This window comes from Tachypleus tridentatus, chromosome 12 (genome assembly GCF_004210375.1).
Source record: "Tachypleus tridentatus isolate NWPU-2018 chromosome 12, ASM421037v1, whole genome shotgun sequence".
NCBI classification, from domain to species: Eukaryota; Metazoa; Arthropoda; class Merostomata; order Xiphosura; family Limulidae; genus Tachypleus; species Tachypleus tridentatus.
The window spans coordinates 122,441,659-122,465,216 of NC_134836.1; the positions used below are offsets into that span (position 1 = coordinate 122,441,659).

The following is a 23,558-nucleotide window of genomic DNA, read 5'->3' on the forward strand; positions in this document are numbered from 1 at the left end:
CTAGCTGTCTTCCCTCTAGTCTTACACTCCTAAACTAGGGACGGCTAGCACAGATAGCCCTTGAGTAGCTTTGTGCGAAATTCCAAAACAAACAAACAAACAAACGTATTACGTGAAAAAACAACAATTGTTTATGTTGAAAATATCATAAAAATAACACAATTTCGTCTCGGTTTCCTTAAATTCTTGAATAAAGACTCCATGTTTGTTCATGTTTTGTTTTTGTGTTTAAACGTTGAATCTTCCATTTTTATTTTCATTAACAGGGTCTGACGGTTTCTATTTTATACTGTTTCCTGAATGGAGAGGTAGGGATATTTTTAGAATTTCGATATATTGGTATAAAAAGCAGTTTATTTCTGCATTTGTTCTCTGATATTTCCTCATATTGATAGAAGTTTTTTGCCAAGTGTGAAACTGAAAGATATATTGTTAAACAAAGGCTAGCGTATGTTTCGTTCATATTCTTTAAAAACTTAGATCAGAAGTTACCTATTTGTAGTAGTATATATATATTTAAGTTTGAAGATGAAATCATTTCTTTATATGCCAGAGATTTCTTGGAATAGACAATTTATTATCCTTTAAAAATTCATCAATAGAACGTACTAGAGGTTTTTCGAGAACATTTAATGTCATGTTAATTCAGACAACCTCGTGATTAATGTGCCCAGACTCTGGATCGAGGAGTTCATAAATTGTGTTTCGTTGCCTATCAAAATGATCCTCACTTTTGGGACCAGAGAATGGTAACAGTGAAGGTCAAATTTCATTACTGCGTTAGGCAAGTGTAAACACTGTAAACTATCAAAGTTACAAGTAGAATATTAGACAACTTGTCTTAGTCTTCTCACTTTATTGAAAAACCAAGTCAGATTCAGTGAGCATTCTGCCTGACTATGGATCTTTAGGTCCACCATTTGGGTTCATTACGGTTAAAACAACAACAAAAAAGACAGAGGGAAATCGTGCTTCGTACTTTGGGGTTACTGACGCGTTGTAAGAATGAAGTTATAAGTAGGTCACAAGTGCTAAATGTTAATATGTAAAGATGAGCAAATAGGCTGGTTGGACTTGTGGAATCAGTTCAGTGGTGTAAGAAATTGTTTTTTAGAGGTATGTTTTACATTTAAATATGGTAGGGACTAAGGTTAGCTGTAAGGGAAGTTTTAAAATTGAGGGTCAGGATAAATACAAAAATAATAAGAAAGAAGCAGAAGAAAGTTTAACATATAAATTAATGATTATAGTAGTAATTATAAAAATAGGCTTAACTGTTACTATTGTAATGTTAGAAATAAAACAGATTACTTTAGAGCACTGGTAGGATTGGAGAATTTTGATATAATGTGAATAACTGACATGTGTTTAAATTTTGATATAATGTGAATAACTGACATGTGTTTAAATTTTGATATAATGTGAATAACTGACATGTGTTTAAATTTTGATATAATGTGAATAACTGACATGTGTTTAAATTTTGATATAATGTGAATAACTGACATGTGTTTAAATTTTGATATAATGTGAATAACTGACATGTGTTTAAATTTTGATATAATGTGAATAACTGACATGTGTTTAAATTTTGATATAATGTGAATAACTGACATGTGTTTAAATTTTGATATAATGTGAATAACTGACATGTGTTTAAATTTTGATATAATGTGAATAACTGACATGTGTTTAAATTTTGATATAAAGTGAATAACTGACATGTGTTTAAATTTTGATATAATGTGAATAACTGACATGTGTTTAAATTTTGATATAATGTGAATAACTGACATGTGTTTAAATTTTGATATAATGTGAATAACTGACATGTGTTTAAATTTTGATATAATGTGAATAACTGACATGTGTTTAAATTTTGATATAATGTGAATAACTGACATGTGTTTAAATTTTGATATAATGTGAATAACTGACATGTGTTTAAATTTTGATATAATGTGAATAACTGACATGTGTTTAAATTTTGATATAATGTGAATAACTGACATGTGTTTAAATTTTGATATAATGTGAATAACTGACATGTGTTTAAATTTTGATATAATGTGAATAACTGACATGTGTTTAAATTTTGATATAATGTGAATAACTGACATGTGTTTAAATTTTGATATAATGTGAATAACTGACATGTGTTTAAATTTTGATATAATGTGAATAACTGACATGTGTTTAAATTTTGATATAATGTGAATAACTGACATGTGTTTAAATTTTGATATAATGTGAATAACTGACATGTGTTTAAATTTTGATATAATGTGAATAACTGACATGTGTTTAAATTTTGATATAATGTGAATAACTGACATGTGTTTAAATTTTGATATAATGTGAATAACTGACATGTGTTTAAATTTTGATATAATGTGAATAACTGACATGTGTTTAAATTTTGATATAATGTGAATAACTGACATGTGTTTAAATTTTGATATAATGTGAATAACTGACATGTGTTTAAATTTTGATATAATGTGAATAACTGACATGTGTTTAAATTTTGATATAATGTGAATAACTGACATGTGTTTAAATTTTGATATAATGTGAATAACTGACATGTGTTTAAATTTTGATATAATGTGAATAACTGACATGTGTTTAAATTTTGATATAATGTGAATAACTGACATGTGTTTAAATTTTGATATAATGTGAATAACTGACATGTGTTTAAATTTTGATATAATGTGAATAACTGACATGTGTTTAAATTTTGATATAATGTGAATAACTGACATGTGTTTAAATTTTGATATAATGTGAATAACTGACATGTGTTTAAATTTTGATATAATGTGAATAACTGACATGTGTTTAAATTTTGATATAATGTGAATAACTGACATGTGTTTAAATTTTGATATAATGTGAATAACTGACATGTGTTTAAATTTTGATATAATGTGAATAACTGACATGTGTTTAAATTTTGATATAATGTGAATAACTGACATGTGTTTAAATTTTGATATAATGTGAATAACTGACATGTGTTTAAATTTTGATATAATGTGAATAACTGACATGTGTTTAAATTTTGATATAATGTGAATAACTGACATGTGTTTAAATTTTGATATAATGTGAATAACTGACATGTGTTTAAATTTTGATATAATGTGAATAACTGACATGTGTTTAAATTTTGATATAATGTGAATAACTGACATGTGTTTAAATTTTGATATAATGTGAATAACTGACATGTGTTTAAATTTTGATATAATGTGAATAACTGACATGTGTTTAAATTTTGATATAATGTGAATAACTGACATGTGTTTAAATTTTGATATAATGTGAATAACTGACATGTGTTTAAATTTTGATATAATGTGAATAACTGACATGTGTTTAAATTTTGATATAATGTGAATAACTGACATGTGTTTAAATTTTGATATAATGTGAATAACTGACATGTGTTTAAATTTTGATATAATGTGAATAACTGACATGTGTTTAAATTTTGATATAATGTGAATAACTGACATGTGTTTAAATTTTGATATAATGTGAATAACTGACATGTGTTTAAATTTTGATATAATGTGAATAACTGACATGTGTTTAAATTTTGATATAATGTGAATAACTGACATGTGTTTAAATTTTGATATAATGTGAATAACTGACATGTGTTTAAATTTTGATATAATGTGAATAACTGACATGTGTTTAAATTTTGATATAATGTGAATAACTGACATGTGTTTAAATTTTGATATAATGTGAATAACTGACATGTGTTTAAATTTTGATATAATGTGAATAACTGACATGTGTTTAAATTTTGATATAATGTGAATAACTGACATGTGTTTAAATTTTGATATAATGTGAATAACTGACATGTGTTTAAATTTTGATATAATGTGAATAACTGACATGTGTTTAAATTTTGATATAATGTGAATAACTGACATGTGTTTAAATTTTGATATAATGTGAATAACTGACATGTGTTTAAATTTTGATATAATGTGAATAACTGACATGTGTTTAAATTTTGATATAATGTGAATAACTGACATGTGTTTAAATTTTGATATAATGTGAATAACTGACATGTGTTTAAATTTTGATATAATGTGAATAACTGACATGTGTTTAAATTTTGATATAATGTGAATAACTGACATGTGTTTAAATTTTGATATAATGTGAATAACTGACATGTGTTTAAATTTTGATATAATGTGAATAACTGACATGTGTTTAAATTTTGATATAATGTGAATAACTGACATGTGTTTAAATTTTGATATAATGTGAATAACTGACATGTGTTTAAATTTTGATATAATGTGAATAACTGACATGTGTTTAAATTTTGATATAATGTGAATAACTGACATGTGTTTAAATTTTGATATAATGTGAATAACTGACATGTGTTTAAATTTTGATATAATGTGAATAACTGACATGTGTTTAAATTTTGATATAATGTGAATAACTGACATGTGTTTAAATTTTGATATAATGTGAATAACTGACATGTGTTTAAATTTTGATATAATGTGAATAACTGACATGTGTTTAAATTTTGATATAATGTGAATAACTGACATGTGTTTAAATTTTGATATAATGTGAATAACTGACATGTGTTTAAATTTTGATATAATGTGAATAACTGACATAACTGACATGTGTTTAAATTTTGATATAATGTGAATAACTGACATGTGTTTAAATTTTGATATAATGTGAATAACTGACATGTGTTTAAATTTTGATATAATGTGAATAACTGACATGTGTTTAAATTTTGATATAATGTGAATAACTGACATGTGTTTAAATTTTGATATAATGTGAATAACTGACATGTGTTTAAATTTTGATATAATGTGAATAACTGACATGTGTTTAAATTTTGATATAATGTGAATAACTGACATGTGTTTAAATTTTGATATAATGTGAATAACTGACATGTGTTTAAATTTTGATATAATGTGAATAACTGACATGTGTTTAAATTTTGATATAATGTGAATAACTGACATGTGTTTAAATTTTGATATAATGTGAATAACTGACATGTGTTTAAATTTTGATATAATGTGAATAACTGACATGTGTTTAAATTTTGATATAATGTGAATAACTGACATGTGTTTAAATTTTGATATAATGTGAATAACTGACATGTGTTTAAATTTTGATATAATGTGAATAACTGACATGTGTTTAAATTTTGATATAATGTGAATAACTGACATGTGTTTAAATTTTGATATAATGTGAATAACTGACATGTGTTTAAATTTTGATATAATGTGAATAACTGACATGTGTTTAATGTGTTTAAATTTTGATATAATGTGAATAACTGACATGTGTTTAAATTTTGATATAATGTGAATAACTGACATGTGTTTAAATTTTGATATAATGTGAATAACTGACATGTGTTTAAATTTTGATATAATGTGAATAACTGACATGTGTTTAAATTTTGATATAATGTGAATAACTGACATGTGTTTAAATTTTGATATAATGTGAATAACTGACATGTGTTTAAATTTTGATATAATGTGAATAACTGACATGTGTTTAAATTTTGATATAATGTGAATAACTGACATGTGTTTAAATTTTGATATAATGTGAATAACTGACATGTGTTTAAATTTTGATATAATGTGAATAACTGACATGTGTTTAAATTTTGATATAATGTGAATAACTGACATGTGTTTAAATTTTGATATAATGTGAATAACTGAAATGTGTTTAAATTTTGATATAATGTGAATAACTGACATGTGTTTAAATTTTGATATAATGTGAATAACTGAAATGTGTTTAAATTTTGATATAATGTGAATAACTGACATGTGTTTAAATTTTGATATAATGTGAATAACTAAATGTGTTTAAATTTTGATATAATGTGAATAACTGACATGTGTTTAAATTTTGATATAATGTGAATAACTGAAATGTGTTTAAATTTTGATATAATGTGAATAACTGACATGTGTTTAAATTTTGATATAATGTGAATAACTGAAATGTGTTTAAATTTTGATATAATGTGAATAACTGACATGTGTTTAAATTTTGATATAATGTGAATAACTGACATGTGTTTAAATTTTGATATAATGTGAATAACTGACATGTGTTTAAATTTTGATATAATGTGAATAACTGACATGTGTTTAAATTTTGATATAATGTGAATAACTGACATGTGTTTAAATTTTGATATAATGTGAATAACTGACATGTGTTTAAATTTTGATATAATGTGAATAACTGACATGTGTTTAAATTTTGATATAATGTGAATAACTGACATGTGTTTAAATTTTGATATAATGTGAATAACTGACATGTGTTTAAATTTTGATATAATGTGAATAACTGACATGTGTTTAAATTTTGATATAATGTGAATAACTGACATGTGTTTAAATTTTGATATAATGTGAATAACTGAAATGTGTTTAAATTTTGATATAATGTGAATAACTGACATGTGTTTAAATTTTGATATAATGTGAATAACTGAAATGTGTTTAAATTTTGATATAATGTGAATAACTGACATGTGTTTAAATTTTGATATAATGTGAATAACTGAAATGTGTTTAAATTTTGATATAATGTGAATAACTGACATGTGTTTAAATTTTGATATAATGTGAATAACTGACATGTGTTTAAATTTTGATATAATGTGAATAACTGACATGTGTTTAAATTTTGATATAATGTGAATAACTGACTGAAATGTGTTTAAATTTTGATATAATGTGAATAACTGACATGTGTTTAAATTTTGATATAATGTGAATAACTGAAATGTGTTTAAATTTTGATATAATGTGAATAACTGACATGTGTTTAAATTTTGATATAATGTGAATAACTGACATGTGTTTAAATTTTGATATAATGTGAATAACTGACATGTGTTTAAATTTTGATATAATGTGAATAACTGACATGTGTTTAAATTTTGATATAATGTGAATAACTGACATGTGTTTAAATTTTGATATAATGTGAATAACTGACATGTGTTTAAATTTTGATATAATGTGAATAACTGACATGTGTTTAAATTTTGATATAATGTGAATAACTGACATGTGTTTAAATTTTGATATAATGTGAATAACTGACATGTGTTTAAATTTTGATATAATGTGAATAACTGACATGTGTTTAAATTTTGATATAATGTGAATAACTGACATGTGTTTAAATTTTGATATAATGTGAATAACTGACATGTGTTTAAATTTTGATATAATGTGAATAACTGATAATGAAATATGTTTAAATTTTGATATAATGTGAATAACTGACATGTGTTTAAATTTTGATATAATGTGAATAACTGACATGTGTTTAAATTTTGATATAATGTGAATAACTGACATGTGTTTAAATTTTGATATAATGTGAATAACTGACATGTGTTTAAATTTTGATATAATGTGAATAACTGACATGTGTTTAAATTTTGATATAATGTGAATAACTGACATGTGTTTAAATTTTGATATAATGTGAATAACTGACATGTGTTTAAATTTTGATATAATGTGAATAACTGACATGTGTTTAAATTTTGATATAATGTGAATAACTGACATGTGTTTAAATTTTGATATAATGTGAATAACTGACATGTGTTTAAATTTTGATATAATGTGAATAACTGACACTGAAATGTTTAAATTTTGATATAATGTGAATAACTGACATGTGTTTAAATTTTGATATAATGTGAATAACTGACATGTGTTTAAATTTTGATATAATGTGAATAACTGACATGTGTTTAAATTTTGATATAATGTGAATAACTGACATGTGTTTAAATTTTGATATAATGTGAATAACTGACATGTGTTTAAATTTTGATATAATGTGAATAACTGACATGTGTTTAAATTTTGATATAATGTGAATAACTGACATGTGTTTAAATTTTGATATAATGTGAATAACTGACATGTGTTTAAATTTTGATATAATGTGAATAACTGACATGTGTTTAAATTTTGATATAATGTGAATAACTGACATGTGTTTAAATTTTGATATAATGTGAATAACTGACATGTGTTTAAATTTTGATATAATGTGAATAACTGACATGTGTTTAAATTTTGATATAATGTGAATAACTGACATGTGTTTAAATTTTGATATAATGTGAATAACTGACATGTGTTTAAATTTTGATATAATGTGAATAACTGACATGTGTTTAAATTTTGATATAATGTGAATAACTGACATGTGTTTAAATTTTGATATAATGTGAATAACTGACATGTGTTTAAATTTTGATATAATGTGAATAACTGACATGTGTTTAAATTTTGATATAATGTGAATAACTGACATGTGTTTAAATTTTGATATAATGTGAATAACTGACATGTGTTTAAATTTTGATATAATGTGAATAACTGACATGTGTTTAAATTTTGATATAATGTGAATAACTGACATGTGTTTAAATTTTGATATAATGTGAATAACTGACATGTGTTTAAATTTTGATATAATGTGAATAACTGACATGTGTTTAAATTTTGATATAATGTGAATAACTGACATGTGTTTAAATTTTGATATAATGTGAATAACTGACATGTGTTTAAATTTTGATATAATGTGAATAACTGACATGTGTTTAAATTTTGATATAATGTGAATAACTGACATGTGTTTAAATTTTGATATAATGTGAATAACTGTGTTTAAATTTTGATATAATGTGAATAACTGACATGTGTTTAAATTTTGATATAATGTGAATAACTGACATGTGTTTAAATTTTGATATAATGTGAATAACTGACATGTGTTTAAATTTTGATATAATGTGAATAACTGACATGTGTTTAAATTTTGATATAATGTGAATAACTGACATGTGTTTAAATTTTGATATAATGTGAATAACTGACATGTGTTTAAATTTTGATATAATGTGAATAACTGACATGTGTTTAAATTTTGAATATAATGTGTGAATAACTGACATGTGTTTAAATTTTGATATAATGTGAATAACTGACATGTGTTTAAATTTTGATATAATGTGAATAACTGACATGTGTTTAAATTTTGATATAATGTGAATAACTGACATGTGTTTAAATTTTGATATAATGTGAATAACTGACATGTGTTTAAATTTTGATATAATGTGAATAACTGACATGTGTTTAAATTTTGATATAATGTGAATAACTGACATGTGTTTAAATTTTGATATAATGTGAATAACTGACATGTGTTTAAATTTTGATATAATGTGAATAACTGACATGTGTTTAAATTTTGATATAATGTGAATAACTGACATGTGTTTAAATTTTGATATAATGTGAATAACTGACATGTGTTTAAATTTTGATATAATGTGAATAACTGACATGTGTTTAAATTTTGATATAATGTGAATAACTGACATGTGTTTAAATTTTGATATAATGTGAATAACTGACATGTGTTTAAATTTTGATATAATGTGAATAACTGACATGTGTTTAAATTTTGATATAATGTGAATAACTGACATGTGTTTAAATTTTGATATAATGTGAATAACTGACATGTGTTTAAATTTTGATATAATGTGAATAACTGACATGTGTTTAAATTTTGATATAATGTGAATAACTGACATGTGTTTAAATTTTGATATAATGTGAATAACTGACATGTGTTTAAATTTTGATATAATGTGAATAACTGACATGTGTTTAAATTTTGATATAATGTGAATAACTGACATGTGTTTAAATTTTGATATAATGTGAATAACTGACATGTGTTTAAATTTTGATATAATGTGAATAACTGACATGTGTTTAAATTTTGATATAATGTGAATAACTGACATGTGTTTAAATTTTGATATAATGTGAATAACTGACATGTGTTTAAATTTTGATATAATGTGAATAACTGACATGTGTTTAAATATTGTGATATAATGTGAATAACTGACATGTGTTTAAATTTTGATATAATGTGAATAACTGACATGTGTTTAAATTTTGATATAATGTGAATAACTGACATGTGTTTAAATTTTGATATAATGTGAATAACTGACATGTGTTTAAATTTTGATATAATGTGAATAACTGACATGTGTTTAAATTTTGATATAATGTGAATAACTGACATGTGTTTAAATTTTGATATAATGTGAATAACTGACATGTGTTTAAATTTTGATATAATGTGAATAACTGACATGTGTTTAAATTTTGATATAATGTGAATAACTGACATGTGTTTAAATTTTGATATAATGTGAATAACTGACATGTGTTTAAATTTTGATATAATGTGAATAACTGACATGTGTTTAAATTTTGATATAATGTGAATAACTGACATGTGTTTAAATTTTGATATAATGTGAATAACTGACATGTGTTTAAATTTTGATATAATGTGAATAACTGACATGTGTTTAAATTTTGATATAATGTGAATAACTGACATGTGTTTAAATTTTGATATAATGTGAATAACTGACATGTGTTTAAATTTTGATATAATGTGAATAACTGACATGTGTTTAAATTTTGATATAATGTGAATAACTGACATGTGTTTAAATTTTGATATAATGTGAATAACTGACATGTGTTTAAATTTTGATATAATGTGAATAACTGACATGTGTTTAAATTTTGATATAATGTGAATAACTGACATGTGTTTAAATTTTGATATAATGTGAATAACTGAAATGTGTTTAAATTTTGATATAATGTGAATAACTGACATGTGTTTAAATTTTGATATAATGTGAATAACTGACATGTGTTTAAATTTTGATATAATGTGAATAACTGACATGTGTTTAAATTTTGATATAATGTGAATAACTGACATGTGTTTAAATTTTGATATAATGTGAATAACTGACATGTGTTTAAATTTTGATATAATGTGAATAACTGACATGTGTTTAAATTTTGATATAATGTGAATAACTGACATGTGTTTAAATTTTGATATAATGTGAATAACTGACATGTGTTTAAATTTTGATATAATGTGAATAACTGACATGTGTTTAAATTTTGATATAATGTGAATAACTGACATGTGTTTAAATTTTGATATAATGTGAATAACTGACATGTGTTTAAATTTTGATATAATGTGAATAACTGACATGTGTTTAAATTTTGATATAATGTGAATAACTGACATGTGTTTAAATTTTGATATAATGTGAATAACTGACATGTGTTTAAATTTTGATATAATGTGAATAACTGACATGTGTTTAAATTTTGATATAATGTGAATAACTGAAATGTGTTTAAATTTTGATATAATGTGAATAACTGACATGTGTTTAAATTTTGATATAATGTGAATAACTGACATGTGTTTAAATTTTGATATAATGTGAATAACTGACATGTGTTTAAATTTTGATATAATGTGAATAACTGAAATGTGTTTAAATTTTGATATAATGTGAATAACTGACATGTGTTTAAATTTTGATATAATGTGAATAACTGACATGTGTTTAAATTTTGATATAATGTGAATAACTGACATGTGTTTAAATTTTGATATAATGTGAATAACTGACATGTGTTTAAATTTTGATATAATGTGAATAACTGAAATGTGTTTAAATTTTGATATAATGTGAATAACTGACATGTGTTTAAATTTTGATATAATGTGAATAACTGACATGTGTTTAAATTTTGATATAATGTGAATAACTGACATGTGTTTAAATTTTGATATAATGTGAATAACTGACATGTGTTTAAATTTTGATATAATGTGAATAACTGACATGTGTTTAAATTTTGATATAATGTGAATAACTGACATGTGTTTAAATTTTGATATAATGTGAATAACTGACATGTGTTTAAATTTTGATATAATGTGAATAACTGACATGTGTTTAAATTTTGATATAATGTGAATAACTGACATGTGTTTAAATTTTGATATAATGTGAATAAACATGTGTTTAAATTTTGATATAATGTGTTTAAATTTAAATTTTGATATAATGTGAATAACTGACATGTGTTTAAATTTTGATATAATGTGAATAACTGACATGTGTTTAAATTTTGATATAATGTGAATAAACTGAATATGTGTTTAAATTTTGATATAATGTGAATAACTGAAATGTGTTTAAATTTTGATATAATGTGAATAACTGAAATGTGTTTAAATTTTGATATAATGTGAATAACTGAAATGTGTTTAAATTTTGATATAATGTGAATAACTGACATGTGTTTAAATTTTGATATAATGTGAATAACTGACATGTGTTTAAATTTTGATATAATGTGAATAACTGACATGTGTTTAAATTTTGATATAATGTGAATAACTGACATGTGTTTAAATTTTGATATAATGTGAATAACTGACATGTGTTTAAATTTTGATATAATGTGAATAACTAATGTGTTTAAATTTTGATATAATGTGACTGATGTGTTTAAATTTTGATATAATGTGAATAACTGAAATGTGTTTAAATTTTGATATAATGTGAATAACTGACATGTGTTTAAATTTTGATATAATGTGAATAACTGAAATGTGTTTAAATTTTGATATAATGTGAATAACTGACATGTGTTTAAATTTTGATATAATGTGAATAACTGACATGTGTTTAAATTTTGATATAATGTGAATAACTGACATGTGTTTAAATTTTGATATAATGTGAATAACTGACATGTGTTTAAATTTTGATATAATGTGAATAACTGACATATGTTTAAATTTTGATATAATGTGAATAACTGACATGTGTTTAAATTTTGATATAATGTGAATAACTGACATGTGTTTAAATTTTGATATAATGTGAATAACTGAAATGTGTTTAAATTTTGATATAATGTGAATAACTGACATGTGTTTAAATTTTGATATAATGTGAATAACTGAAATGTGTTTAAATTTTGATATAATGTGAATAACTGACATGTGTTTAAATTTTGATATAATGTGAATAACTGAAATGTGTTTAAATTTTGATATAATGTGAATAACTGACATGTGTTTAAATTTTGATATAATGTGAATAACTGAAATGTGTTTAAATTTTGATATAATGTGAATAACTGAAATGTGTTTAAATTTTGATATAATGTGAATAACTGACATGTGTTTAAATTTTGATATAATGTGAATAACTGACATGTGTTTAAATTTTGATATAATGTGAATAACTGACATGTGTTTAAATTTTGATATAATGTGAATAACTGACATGTGTTTAAATTTTGATATAATGTGAATAACTGACATGTGTTTAAATTTTGATATAATGTGAATAACTGACATGTGTTTAAATTTTGATATAATGTGAATAACTGACATGTGTTTAAATTTTGATATAATGTGAATAACTGACATGTGTTTAAATTTTGATATAATGTGAATAACTGACATGTGTTTAAATTTTGATATAATGTGAATAACTGACATGTGTTTAAATTTTGATATAATGTGAATAACTGACATGTGTTTAAATTTTGATATAATGTGAATAACTGACATGTGTTTAAATTTTGATATAATGTGAATAACTGACATGTGTTTAAATTTTGATATAATGTGAATAACTGACATGTGTTTAAATTTTGATATAATGTGAATAACTGACATGTGTTTAAATTTTGATATAATGTGAATAACTGACATGTGTTTAAATTTTGATATAATGTGAATAACTGACATGTGTTTAAATTTTGATATAATGTGAATAACTGACATGTGTTTAAATTTTGATATAATGTGAATAACTGAAATGTGTTTAAATTTTGATATAATGTGAATAACTGACATGTGTTTAAATTTTGATATAATGTGAATAACTGAAATGTGTTTAAATTTTGATATAATGTGAATAACTGACATGTGTTTAAATTTTGATATAATGTGAATAACTGACATGTGTTTAAATGTGTTTAAATTTTGATATAATGTGAATAACTGACATGTGTTTAAATTTTGATATAATGTGAATAACTGAAATGTGTTTAAATTTTGATATAATGTGAATAACTGACATGTGTTTAAATTTTGATATAATGTGAATAACTGACATGTGTTTAAATTTTGATATAATGTGAATAACTGACATGTTTAAATTTTGATATAATTTAAATGTGTTTAAATTTTGATATAATGTGAATAACTGACATGTGTTTAAATTTTGATATAATGTGAATAACTGACATGTGTTTAAATTTTGATATAATGTGAATAACTGAAATGTGTTTAAATTTTGATATAATGTGAATAACTGACATGTGTTTAAATTTTGATATAATGTGAATAACTGAAATGTGTTTAAATTTTGATATAATGTGAATAACTGACATGTGTTTAAATTTTGATATAATGTGAATAACTGAAATGTGTTTAAATTTTGATATAATGTGAATAACTGACATGTGTTTAAATTTTGATATAATGTGAATAACTGAAATGTGTTTAAATTTTGATATAATGTGAATAACTGACATGTGTTTAAATTTTGATATAATGTGAATAACTGAATGTGTTTAAATTTTGATATAATGAATAACTGACATGTGTTTAAATTTTGATATAATGTGAATAACTGACATGTGTTTAAATTTTGATATAATGTGAATAACTGACATGTGTTTAAATTTTGATATAATGTGAATAACTGACATGTGTTTAAATTTTGATATAATGTGAATAACTGACATGTGTTTAAATTTTGATATAATGTGAATAACTGAAATGTGTTTAAATTTTGATATAATGTGAATAACTGACATGTGTTTAAATTTTGATATAATGTGAATAACTGACATGTGTTTAAATTTTGATATAATGTGAATAACTGACATGTGTTTAAATTTTGATATAATGTGAATAACTGACATGTGTTTAAATTTTGATATAATGTGAATAACTGAACATGTGTTTAAATTTTGATATAATGTGAATAACTGACATGTGTTTAAATTTTGATATAATGTGAATAACTGAAATGTGTTTAAATTTTGATATAATGTGAATAACTGACATGTGTTTAAATTTTGATATAATGTGAATAACTGACATGTGTTTAAATTTTGATATAATGTGAATAACTGAAATGTGTTTAAATTTTGATATAATGTGAATAACTGACATGTGTTTAAATTTTGATATAATGTGAATAACTGACATGTGTTTAAATTTTGATATAATGTGAATAACTGACATGTGTTTAAATTTTGATATAATGTGAATAACTGAAATGTGTTTAAATTTTGATATAATGTGAATAACTGACATGTGTTTAAATTTTGATATAATGTGAATAACTGACATGTGTTTAAATTTTGATATAATGTGAATAACTGACATGTGTTTAAATTTTGATATAATGTGAATAACTGACATGTGTTTAAATTTTGATATAATGTGAATAACTGACATGTGTTTAAATTTTGATATAATGTGAATAACTGACATGTGTTTAAATTTTGATATAATGTGAATAACTGAAATGTGTTTAAATTTTGATATAATGTGAATAACTGACATGTGTTTAAATTTTGATATAATGAATAACTGACATGTGTTTAAATTTTGATATAATGTGAATAACTTGTTTAAATTTTGATATAATGTGAATAACTGAAATGTGTTTAAATTTTGATATAATGTGAATAACTGACATGTGTTTAAATTTTGATATAATGTGAATAACTGAAATGTGTTTAAATTTTGATATAATGTGAATAACTGACATGTGTTTAAATTTTGATATAATGTGAATAACTGACATGTGTTTAAATTTTGATATAATGTGAATAACTGAAATGTGTTTAAATTTTGATATAATGTGAATAACTGACATGTGTTTAAATTTTGATATAATGTGAATAACTGAAATGTTTAAATTTTGATATAATGTGAATAACTGAATGTGTTTAAATTTTGATATAATGTGAATAACTGACATGTGTTTAAATTTTGATATAATGTGAATAACTGAAATGTGTTTAAATTTTGATATAATGTGAATAACTGAAATGTGTTTAAATTTTGATATAATGTTTGAAATGTTTAAATATAATGTGAATAACTGACATGTGTTTAAATTTTGATATAATGTGAATAACTGACATGTGTTTAAATTTTGATATAATGTGAATAACTGACATGTGTTTAAATTTTGATATAATGTGAATAACTGACATGTGTTTAAATTTTGATATAATGTGAATAACTGACATATGTTTAAATGTGTTTAAATTTTGATATAATGTGAATAACTGACATGTGTTTAAATTTTGATATAATGTGAATAACTGACATGTGTTTAAATTTTGATATAATGTGAATAACTGAAATGTGTTTAAATTTTGATATAATGTGAATAACTGACATGTGTTTAAATTTTGATATAATGTGAATAACTGAAATGTGTTTAAATTTTGATATAATGTGAATAACTGACATGTGTTTAAATTTTGATATAATGTGAATAACTGAAATGTGTTTAAATTTTGATATAATGTGAATAACTGACATGTGTTTAAATTTTGATATAATGTGAATAACTGACATGTGTTTAAATTTTGATATAATGTGAATAACTGACATGTGTTTAAATTTTGATATAATGTGAATAACTGACATGTGTTTAAATTTTGATATAATGTGAATAACTGACATGTGTTTAAATTTTGATATAATGTGAATAACTGACATATGTTTAAATTTTGATATAATGTGAATAACTGAAATGTGTTTAAATTTTGATATAATGTGAATAACTGACATGTGTTTAAATTTTGATATAATGTGAATAACTGAAATGTGTTTAAATTTTGATATAATGTGAATAACTGACATGTGTTTAAATTTTGATATAATGTGAATAACTGAAATGTGTTTAAATTTTGATATAATGTGAATAACTGACATGTGTTTAAATTTTGATATAATGTGAATAACTGAAATGTGTTTAAATTTTGATATAATGTGAATAACTGACATGTGTTTAAATTTTGATATAATGTGAATAACTGAAATGTGTTTAAATTTTGATATAATGTGAATAACTGACATGTGTTTAAATTTTGATATAATGTGAATAACTGAAATGTGTTTAAATTTTGATATAATGTGAATAACTGACATGTGTTTAAATTTTGATATAATGTGAATAATGTGTTTAAATTTTGATATAATGTGAATAACTGACATGTGTTTAAATTTTGATATAATGTGAATAACTGACATATGTTTAAATTTTGATATAATGTGAATAACTGAAATGTGTTTAAATTTTGATATAATGTGAATAACTGACATGTGTTTAAATTTTGATATAATGTGAATAACTGAAATGTGTTTAAATTTTGATATAATGTGAATAACTGACATGTGTTTAAATTTTGATATAATGTGAATAACTGACATATGTTTAAATTTTGATATAATGTGAATAACTGAAATGTGTTTAAATTTTGATATAATGTGAATAACTGACATGTGTTTAAATTTTGATATAATGTGAATAACTGAAATGTGTTTAAATTTTGATATAATGTGAATAACTGACATGTGTTTAAATTTTGATATAATGTGAATAACTGAAATGTGTTTAAATTTTGATATAATGTGAATAACTGACATGTGTTTAAATTTTGATATAATGTGAATAACTGAAATGTGTTTAAATTTTGATATAATGTGAATAACTGACATGTGTTTAAATTTTGATATAATGTGAATAACTGAAATGTGTTTAAATTTTGATATAATGTGAATAACTGACATGTGTTTAAATTTTGATATAATGTGAATAACTGAAATATGTTTAAATTTTGATATAATGTGAATAACTGAAATATGTTTAAATTTTGATATAATGTGAATAACTGACATGTGTTTAAATTTTGATATAATGTGAATAACTGAAATGTGTTTAAATTTTGATATAATGTGAATAACTGACATGTGTTTAAATTTTGATATAATGTGAATAACTGAAATATGTTTAAATTTTGATATAATGTGAATAACTGAAATATGTTTAAATTTTGATATAATGTGAATAACTGACATGTGTTTAAATTTTGATATAATGTGAATAACTGAAATGTGTTTAAATTTTGATATAATGTGAATAACTGACATGTGTTTAAATTTTGATATAATGTGAATAACTGACGTGTTTAAATTTTGATATAATGTGAATAACTGACATGTGTTTAAATTTTGATATAATGTGAATAACTGAAATGTGTTTAAATTTTGATATAATGTGAATAACTGACATGTGTTTAAATTTTGATATAATGTGAATAACTGACATATGTTTAAATTTTGATATAATGTGAATAACTGACATGTGTTTAAATTTTGATATAATGTGAATAACTGACATGTGTTTAAATTTTGATATAATGTGAATAACTGACATGTGTTTAAATTTTGATATAATGTGAATAACTGACATGTGTTTAAATTTTGATGACAGAAGTTTCTTTGAAATACACGGTTACAGGTTATTTAATATGGATAAAGTGTTAGAGTGGTTACATGTGTAAACTATGAGTTACAAACTGTTGAAGTCAAAGATAATAGCAAGGAAATTGAATCCTCTTGGGTTTCTATTAGTGGATATAAAAGCAAAAGGCTTTCAGTGGGAACTTGTTAGAGGCCATCAAATAATACCAATGAAATTAGTGAGAAACTTTACAATAATATTAAGATTTCAACTGTTAATGATGTCATAGTTATGGTTGCTTTCAAATTCAAGCACATATATTGGGAAATTCTACAGTCCAACCTTGAGGGAGAAAGGTTTTGGAAACTGTTCAAGATGGTTTTCTTCACCAATTAGTCAAGGAATATACTATAAACAAACTAGAATTATTGTTAACTACAAATATAGAAATAATTAAGAGGATAGAAATTGGGGAACATGTGGTTGCAAGTGATAATTTCTTCATTAGGTTCGATGTTTTGCTGCATTTGGAGATGAGGAATATTTTGGTTACAAATTTCGAAAAAGAAAATTTGGAAGGGAAGCAACAAGAATTGCCTGTTGTGAATAAGGTACCTGTGTTATCTGGAGACTCAGATCTGATGTGGAAACTTTTATATATACACGATAAATATATTCCTTATAGAAACAAGGGGAAGCGGCAAGTGAAAACCAGATTGGCTCAACAAAGAGTACAAGAGATAAACTTAAAGAAAAGCAGAAGGAATTTAAATTGACATAGGAATTATATATAAATATATATATAAAAATATATAAATTGTGATAGGAAACTTAGAAGATAAGAAAATATCAGTAAAGTTGATGAAACAGAAAATTATGACATCAAATAAGACGCATGAAGAACGGTTGGCTGAAGATGTAAAAATTAATAGTAAGAATTTCTTTAAATAAATGTAAACAAAATATTGTGGTAGGGATAAGACCCTTGATGGATTGTTAAAGAAGGTGTGTATGATGATTATAAGATGGCTGGATTAATAAAGTTTGCTTTTTCTTTAGTACTTACTATTGAAAATTTAAGCACATCTTAAATGGAAATAAAAATCAGACAAGATGACTGCAGTAATTATGAACTTGCTGAGAAAAAACATTGGAAGATTAAATAATGATAAGGCTTCTGGGCCAGATTTTCTCAAGGGTTTCGAAAGAGGCTGAGGATTGAATATTGAGCTATGTGCTACTAACTTTTGGATGTTAGCTGATGTAACTTCTTTCTTTCGTAGTTTAATATAAATATTCATCCCAAAACACAACGACATCGTAAAAGAATTGTCATTTATTTGGATTTATTTTTTTAAAATAAAGAAAGAAAAACAAAAGAACAAGAAAGTAAAGAGTAAATGTGAACTTTCAAAATTTCGAGTTATTTATAAACATCGTTGAAAATATTGATCTATGTAGCACTAAATACACTATTTCAGTGTTCAAAGTTAACGTTCCACACAGATCGTCAATTAATTAGGAAATTGTGTAACCCTGATGTATGCATTAAACGTAAAAATTTCGTACTTAATAGTTTTAGTTCAGTTCAGAGGATAGGACAGACGAGATGGATCAGTAGGTCCAATGTTGTTCTAAAACATAAGTCACCAAGTTGTATACTTTATATTATTTACTTCATAATTGTTTTCAATTTAGTTACGTAACTATTGTTACTGTCTTTCAAATTTTATATTTGGTAATTATTTTCAATTTATTTTATGTAACTATTGTTGCTGTCTTTCAAATTTTATATTTTGTAATTATTTTCAATTTATTTTATGTAACTATTGTTGCTGTCTTTCAAATTTTATATTTTGTAATTATTTTCAATTTATTTTATGTATCTATTGTTGCTGTCTTTAAAATTTCAAACATAGTAATTGTTTTCAATTTACTTTGTGTATCTATTGCTCCTGGCTTACAAATATTATATATTGAGTAATTATTTTCAATTTAATTTGTGTATCTATTGTTAGTGCCTTTTAAATTTTATATTTAGTAATGATTTTCAATCCACTTTCTGTATCTATTGTTACTGTCTTTAATATTTTATATTTAAAATTATTTTCATTTTACTTTGTGTATATGTTGTTGCTCTCTATCAAATTTTATATTTCGTAATTATTTTCATTTTACTTTGTGTATCTATTATAACTGTCTTGAAATTTTATATTTAGTAATTATTTTCAATTACATTGTGTATTTCTTTCTGCTGTCTCTCAATTTTTTCTTTAGTAATTATTTTCAATTTACTTTATATAACTATTAATCAGTGATGTCGAGAAACCCACTTGTTGAGAAATTTATATGCAAAAACGGCTTGTTTGGGTTGAGAAAATATTTTACATAGAAGAGCGAACAACGTTTCGACCTTCTTCGGTCATCGTCAGGTTCACTTGGACATTGCTCTGAAAAGGGTCGGAACTATTCAGCTCACTTTCACCCTAAAGCAGTAACTGATACCAACCAACACTGGACGGGTATACATATGATACCCAAAACCCGAGAGAGAGAGACTAATTTCAACCCTTTTATACTTTATCTGAGTGTTAATTAAAATTGAAATATAGTTTACTTCTTTATCTATATAACATATTTAGATTATTAAATTACGTAAACTAATTTGTTTGTTTATTTTCTGGTCATTTCGTTGGTCCAGGTCCAAAACACGCTCCGACAACATCTGGAGCGATGGAGAACATCCAGATCCGTAGGAGGTTGCTCTACCCGCTGTTCCATTACCCACAATCGACTAACTGACCGCAGGAGAGTGGCCAGTTTGGACTTGAGCGAGAATGGGCCAATCACTCTCAAGCAAGTGAGAACGTGCACAAGTGATCTTAAAGACGAATCAGTTTAGGATCCTTGTTTTCAAGGAACTACAAACGACGATGTTTTATAGTCACAAACACAACTGAATAAAATAACAGTTTATTATTTTGTTAAAAATGTTTCAAAACAAAGTAAAGAGAAAAACGTAATTAGGAAACGTCGTTTAGATAGTTTCATATTTTGTTTCTTGACTTTTCCTTTATTCAGGCAGTTACACGATAAATAAACTAAAAGTAAATTACCTCCTTTTCAGAACAGAAATAGATGATGACATGGATAATAATTAAAGTAGACACTGTTGTTTTACTGTCTTCACACTGTTGACTTAAGTGTTACTGTCTTCACACTGTTGTTTTCAGTTTTACTGTCTTCACACTGTTGTTTCCAGTGTTACTGTCTTCACACTGTTGTTTTCAGCGTCACTGTCTTCACACTGTTGTTTTCAGAGTTACTGTCTTCACACTGTTGTTTTCAGTGTTACTGTCTTCACACTGTTGTTTTCAGTGTCACTGTTTTCACACTGTTGGCTTAAGTGTTATTGTCTTCACACTGTTGTTTTCAGTGTCACTGTCTTCACACTGTTGTTTTCAGTTTTACTGTCTTCACACTGTTGTTTTTAGTGTCACTGTCTTCACACTGTTGTTTTCAGTTTTACTGTCTTCACACTGTTGTTTTTAGTGTCACTGTCTTCACACTGTTGGCTTAAGTGTCACTGTCTTCACACTGTTGTTTTCAGTGTCACTGTCTTCACACTGTTGGCTTAAGTGTTACTGTCTTCACACTGTTGTTTTCAGTGTCACTGTCTTCATACTATTGGCTTAAGTGTTACTGTCTCCACACTGTTGTTTTCAGTGTTACTGTCTTCACACTGTTGTTTTCAGTGTCACTGTCTTCACACTGTTGTTTTCAGTGTCACTGTCTTCACACTGTTGTTTTCAGTGTTACTGTCTTCACACTGTTGTTTTCAGTTTTACTGTCTTCACACTGTTGGCTTAAGTGTTACTGTCTTCACACTGTTGGCTTAAGTGTCACTGTCTTCACACTGTTGGCTTAAGTGTTACTGTCTTCACACTGTTGTTTTCAGTGTCACTGTCTTCACACTGTTGGCTTAAGTGTTACTGTCTTCACACTGTTGGCTTAAGTGTTACTGTCTTCACACTGTTGGCTTAAGTGTTACTGTCTTCACACTGTTGTTTTCAGTGTCACTGTCTTCATACTATTGGCTTAAGTGTTACTGTCTCCACACTGTTGTTTTCAGTGTCACTGTCTTCACACTGTTGTTTTCAGCGTCACTGTCTTCACACTGTTGTTTTCAGTGTCACTGTCTTCACACTGTTGTTTTCAGTGTTACTGTCTTCACACTGTTGTTTTCAGTGTCACTGTCTTCACACTGTTGTTTTCAGTTTTACTGTCTTCACACTGTTGTTTTCAGTGTTACTGTCTTCACACTGTTGTTTTCAGTGTTACTGTCTTCACACTGTTGTTTTCAGTGTCACTGTCTTCACACTGTTGTTTTCAGTGTTACTGTCTTCACACTGTTGTTTTCAGTGTTACTGTCTTCACACTGTTGTTTTCAGTGTTACTGTCTTCACACTGTTGTTTTCAGTTTTACTGTCTTCACACTGTTGTTTTCAGTGTTACTGTCTTCACACTGTTGTTTTCAGTTTTACTGTCTTCACACTGTTGTTTTCAGTTTTACTGTCTTCACACTGTTGTTTTCAGTGTTACTGTCTTTACACTGTTGTTTTCAGTTTTACTGTCTTCACACTGTTGGCTTAAGTGTCACTGTCTTCACACTGTTGTTTTCAGTGTCACTGTCTTCACACTGTTGTTTTCAGTGTCACTGTCTTCACACTGTTGTTTTCAGTGTTACTGTCTTCACACTGTTGTTTTCAGTGTTACTGTCTTCACACTGTTGTTTTCAGTGTTACTGTCTTCACACTGTTGTTTTACTGTCTTCACACTGTTGTTTTCAGTGTCACTGTCTTCACACTGTTGTTTTCAGTGTCACTGTCTTCACACTGTTGTTTTCAGTGTTACTGTCTTCACACTGTTGTTTTCAGTTTTACTGTCTTCACACTGTTGGCTTAAGTGTTACTGTCTTCACACTGTTGGCTTAAGTGTCACTGTCTTC

General features: G+C 24.8%; 1 protein-coding gene across 1 annotated transcript in view; it reads left to right on the forward strand.

Annotated features, from left to right (window-relative positions):
- Positions 1 to 21,602, forward strand: part of LOC143235752 (diuretic hormone receptor-like) — a 75,612-nt gene extending 54,010 nt beyond the window's left edge. Inside the window, exons 11-12 of the mRNA XM_076473956.1 lie at positions 267 to 308; positions 21,252 to 21,602. Coding sequence (XP_076330071.1) covers positions 267 to 308; positions 21,252 to 21,452 — 243 coding nt within the window. The 3' untranslated portion in view covers positions 21,453 to 21,602. The remainder of the gene's footprint in view (positions 1 to 266; positions 309 to 21,251) is intronic.
- Positions 21,603 to 23,558: the final 1,956 nt, after the last annotated feature.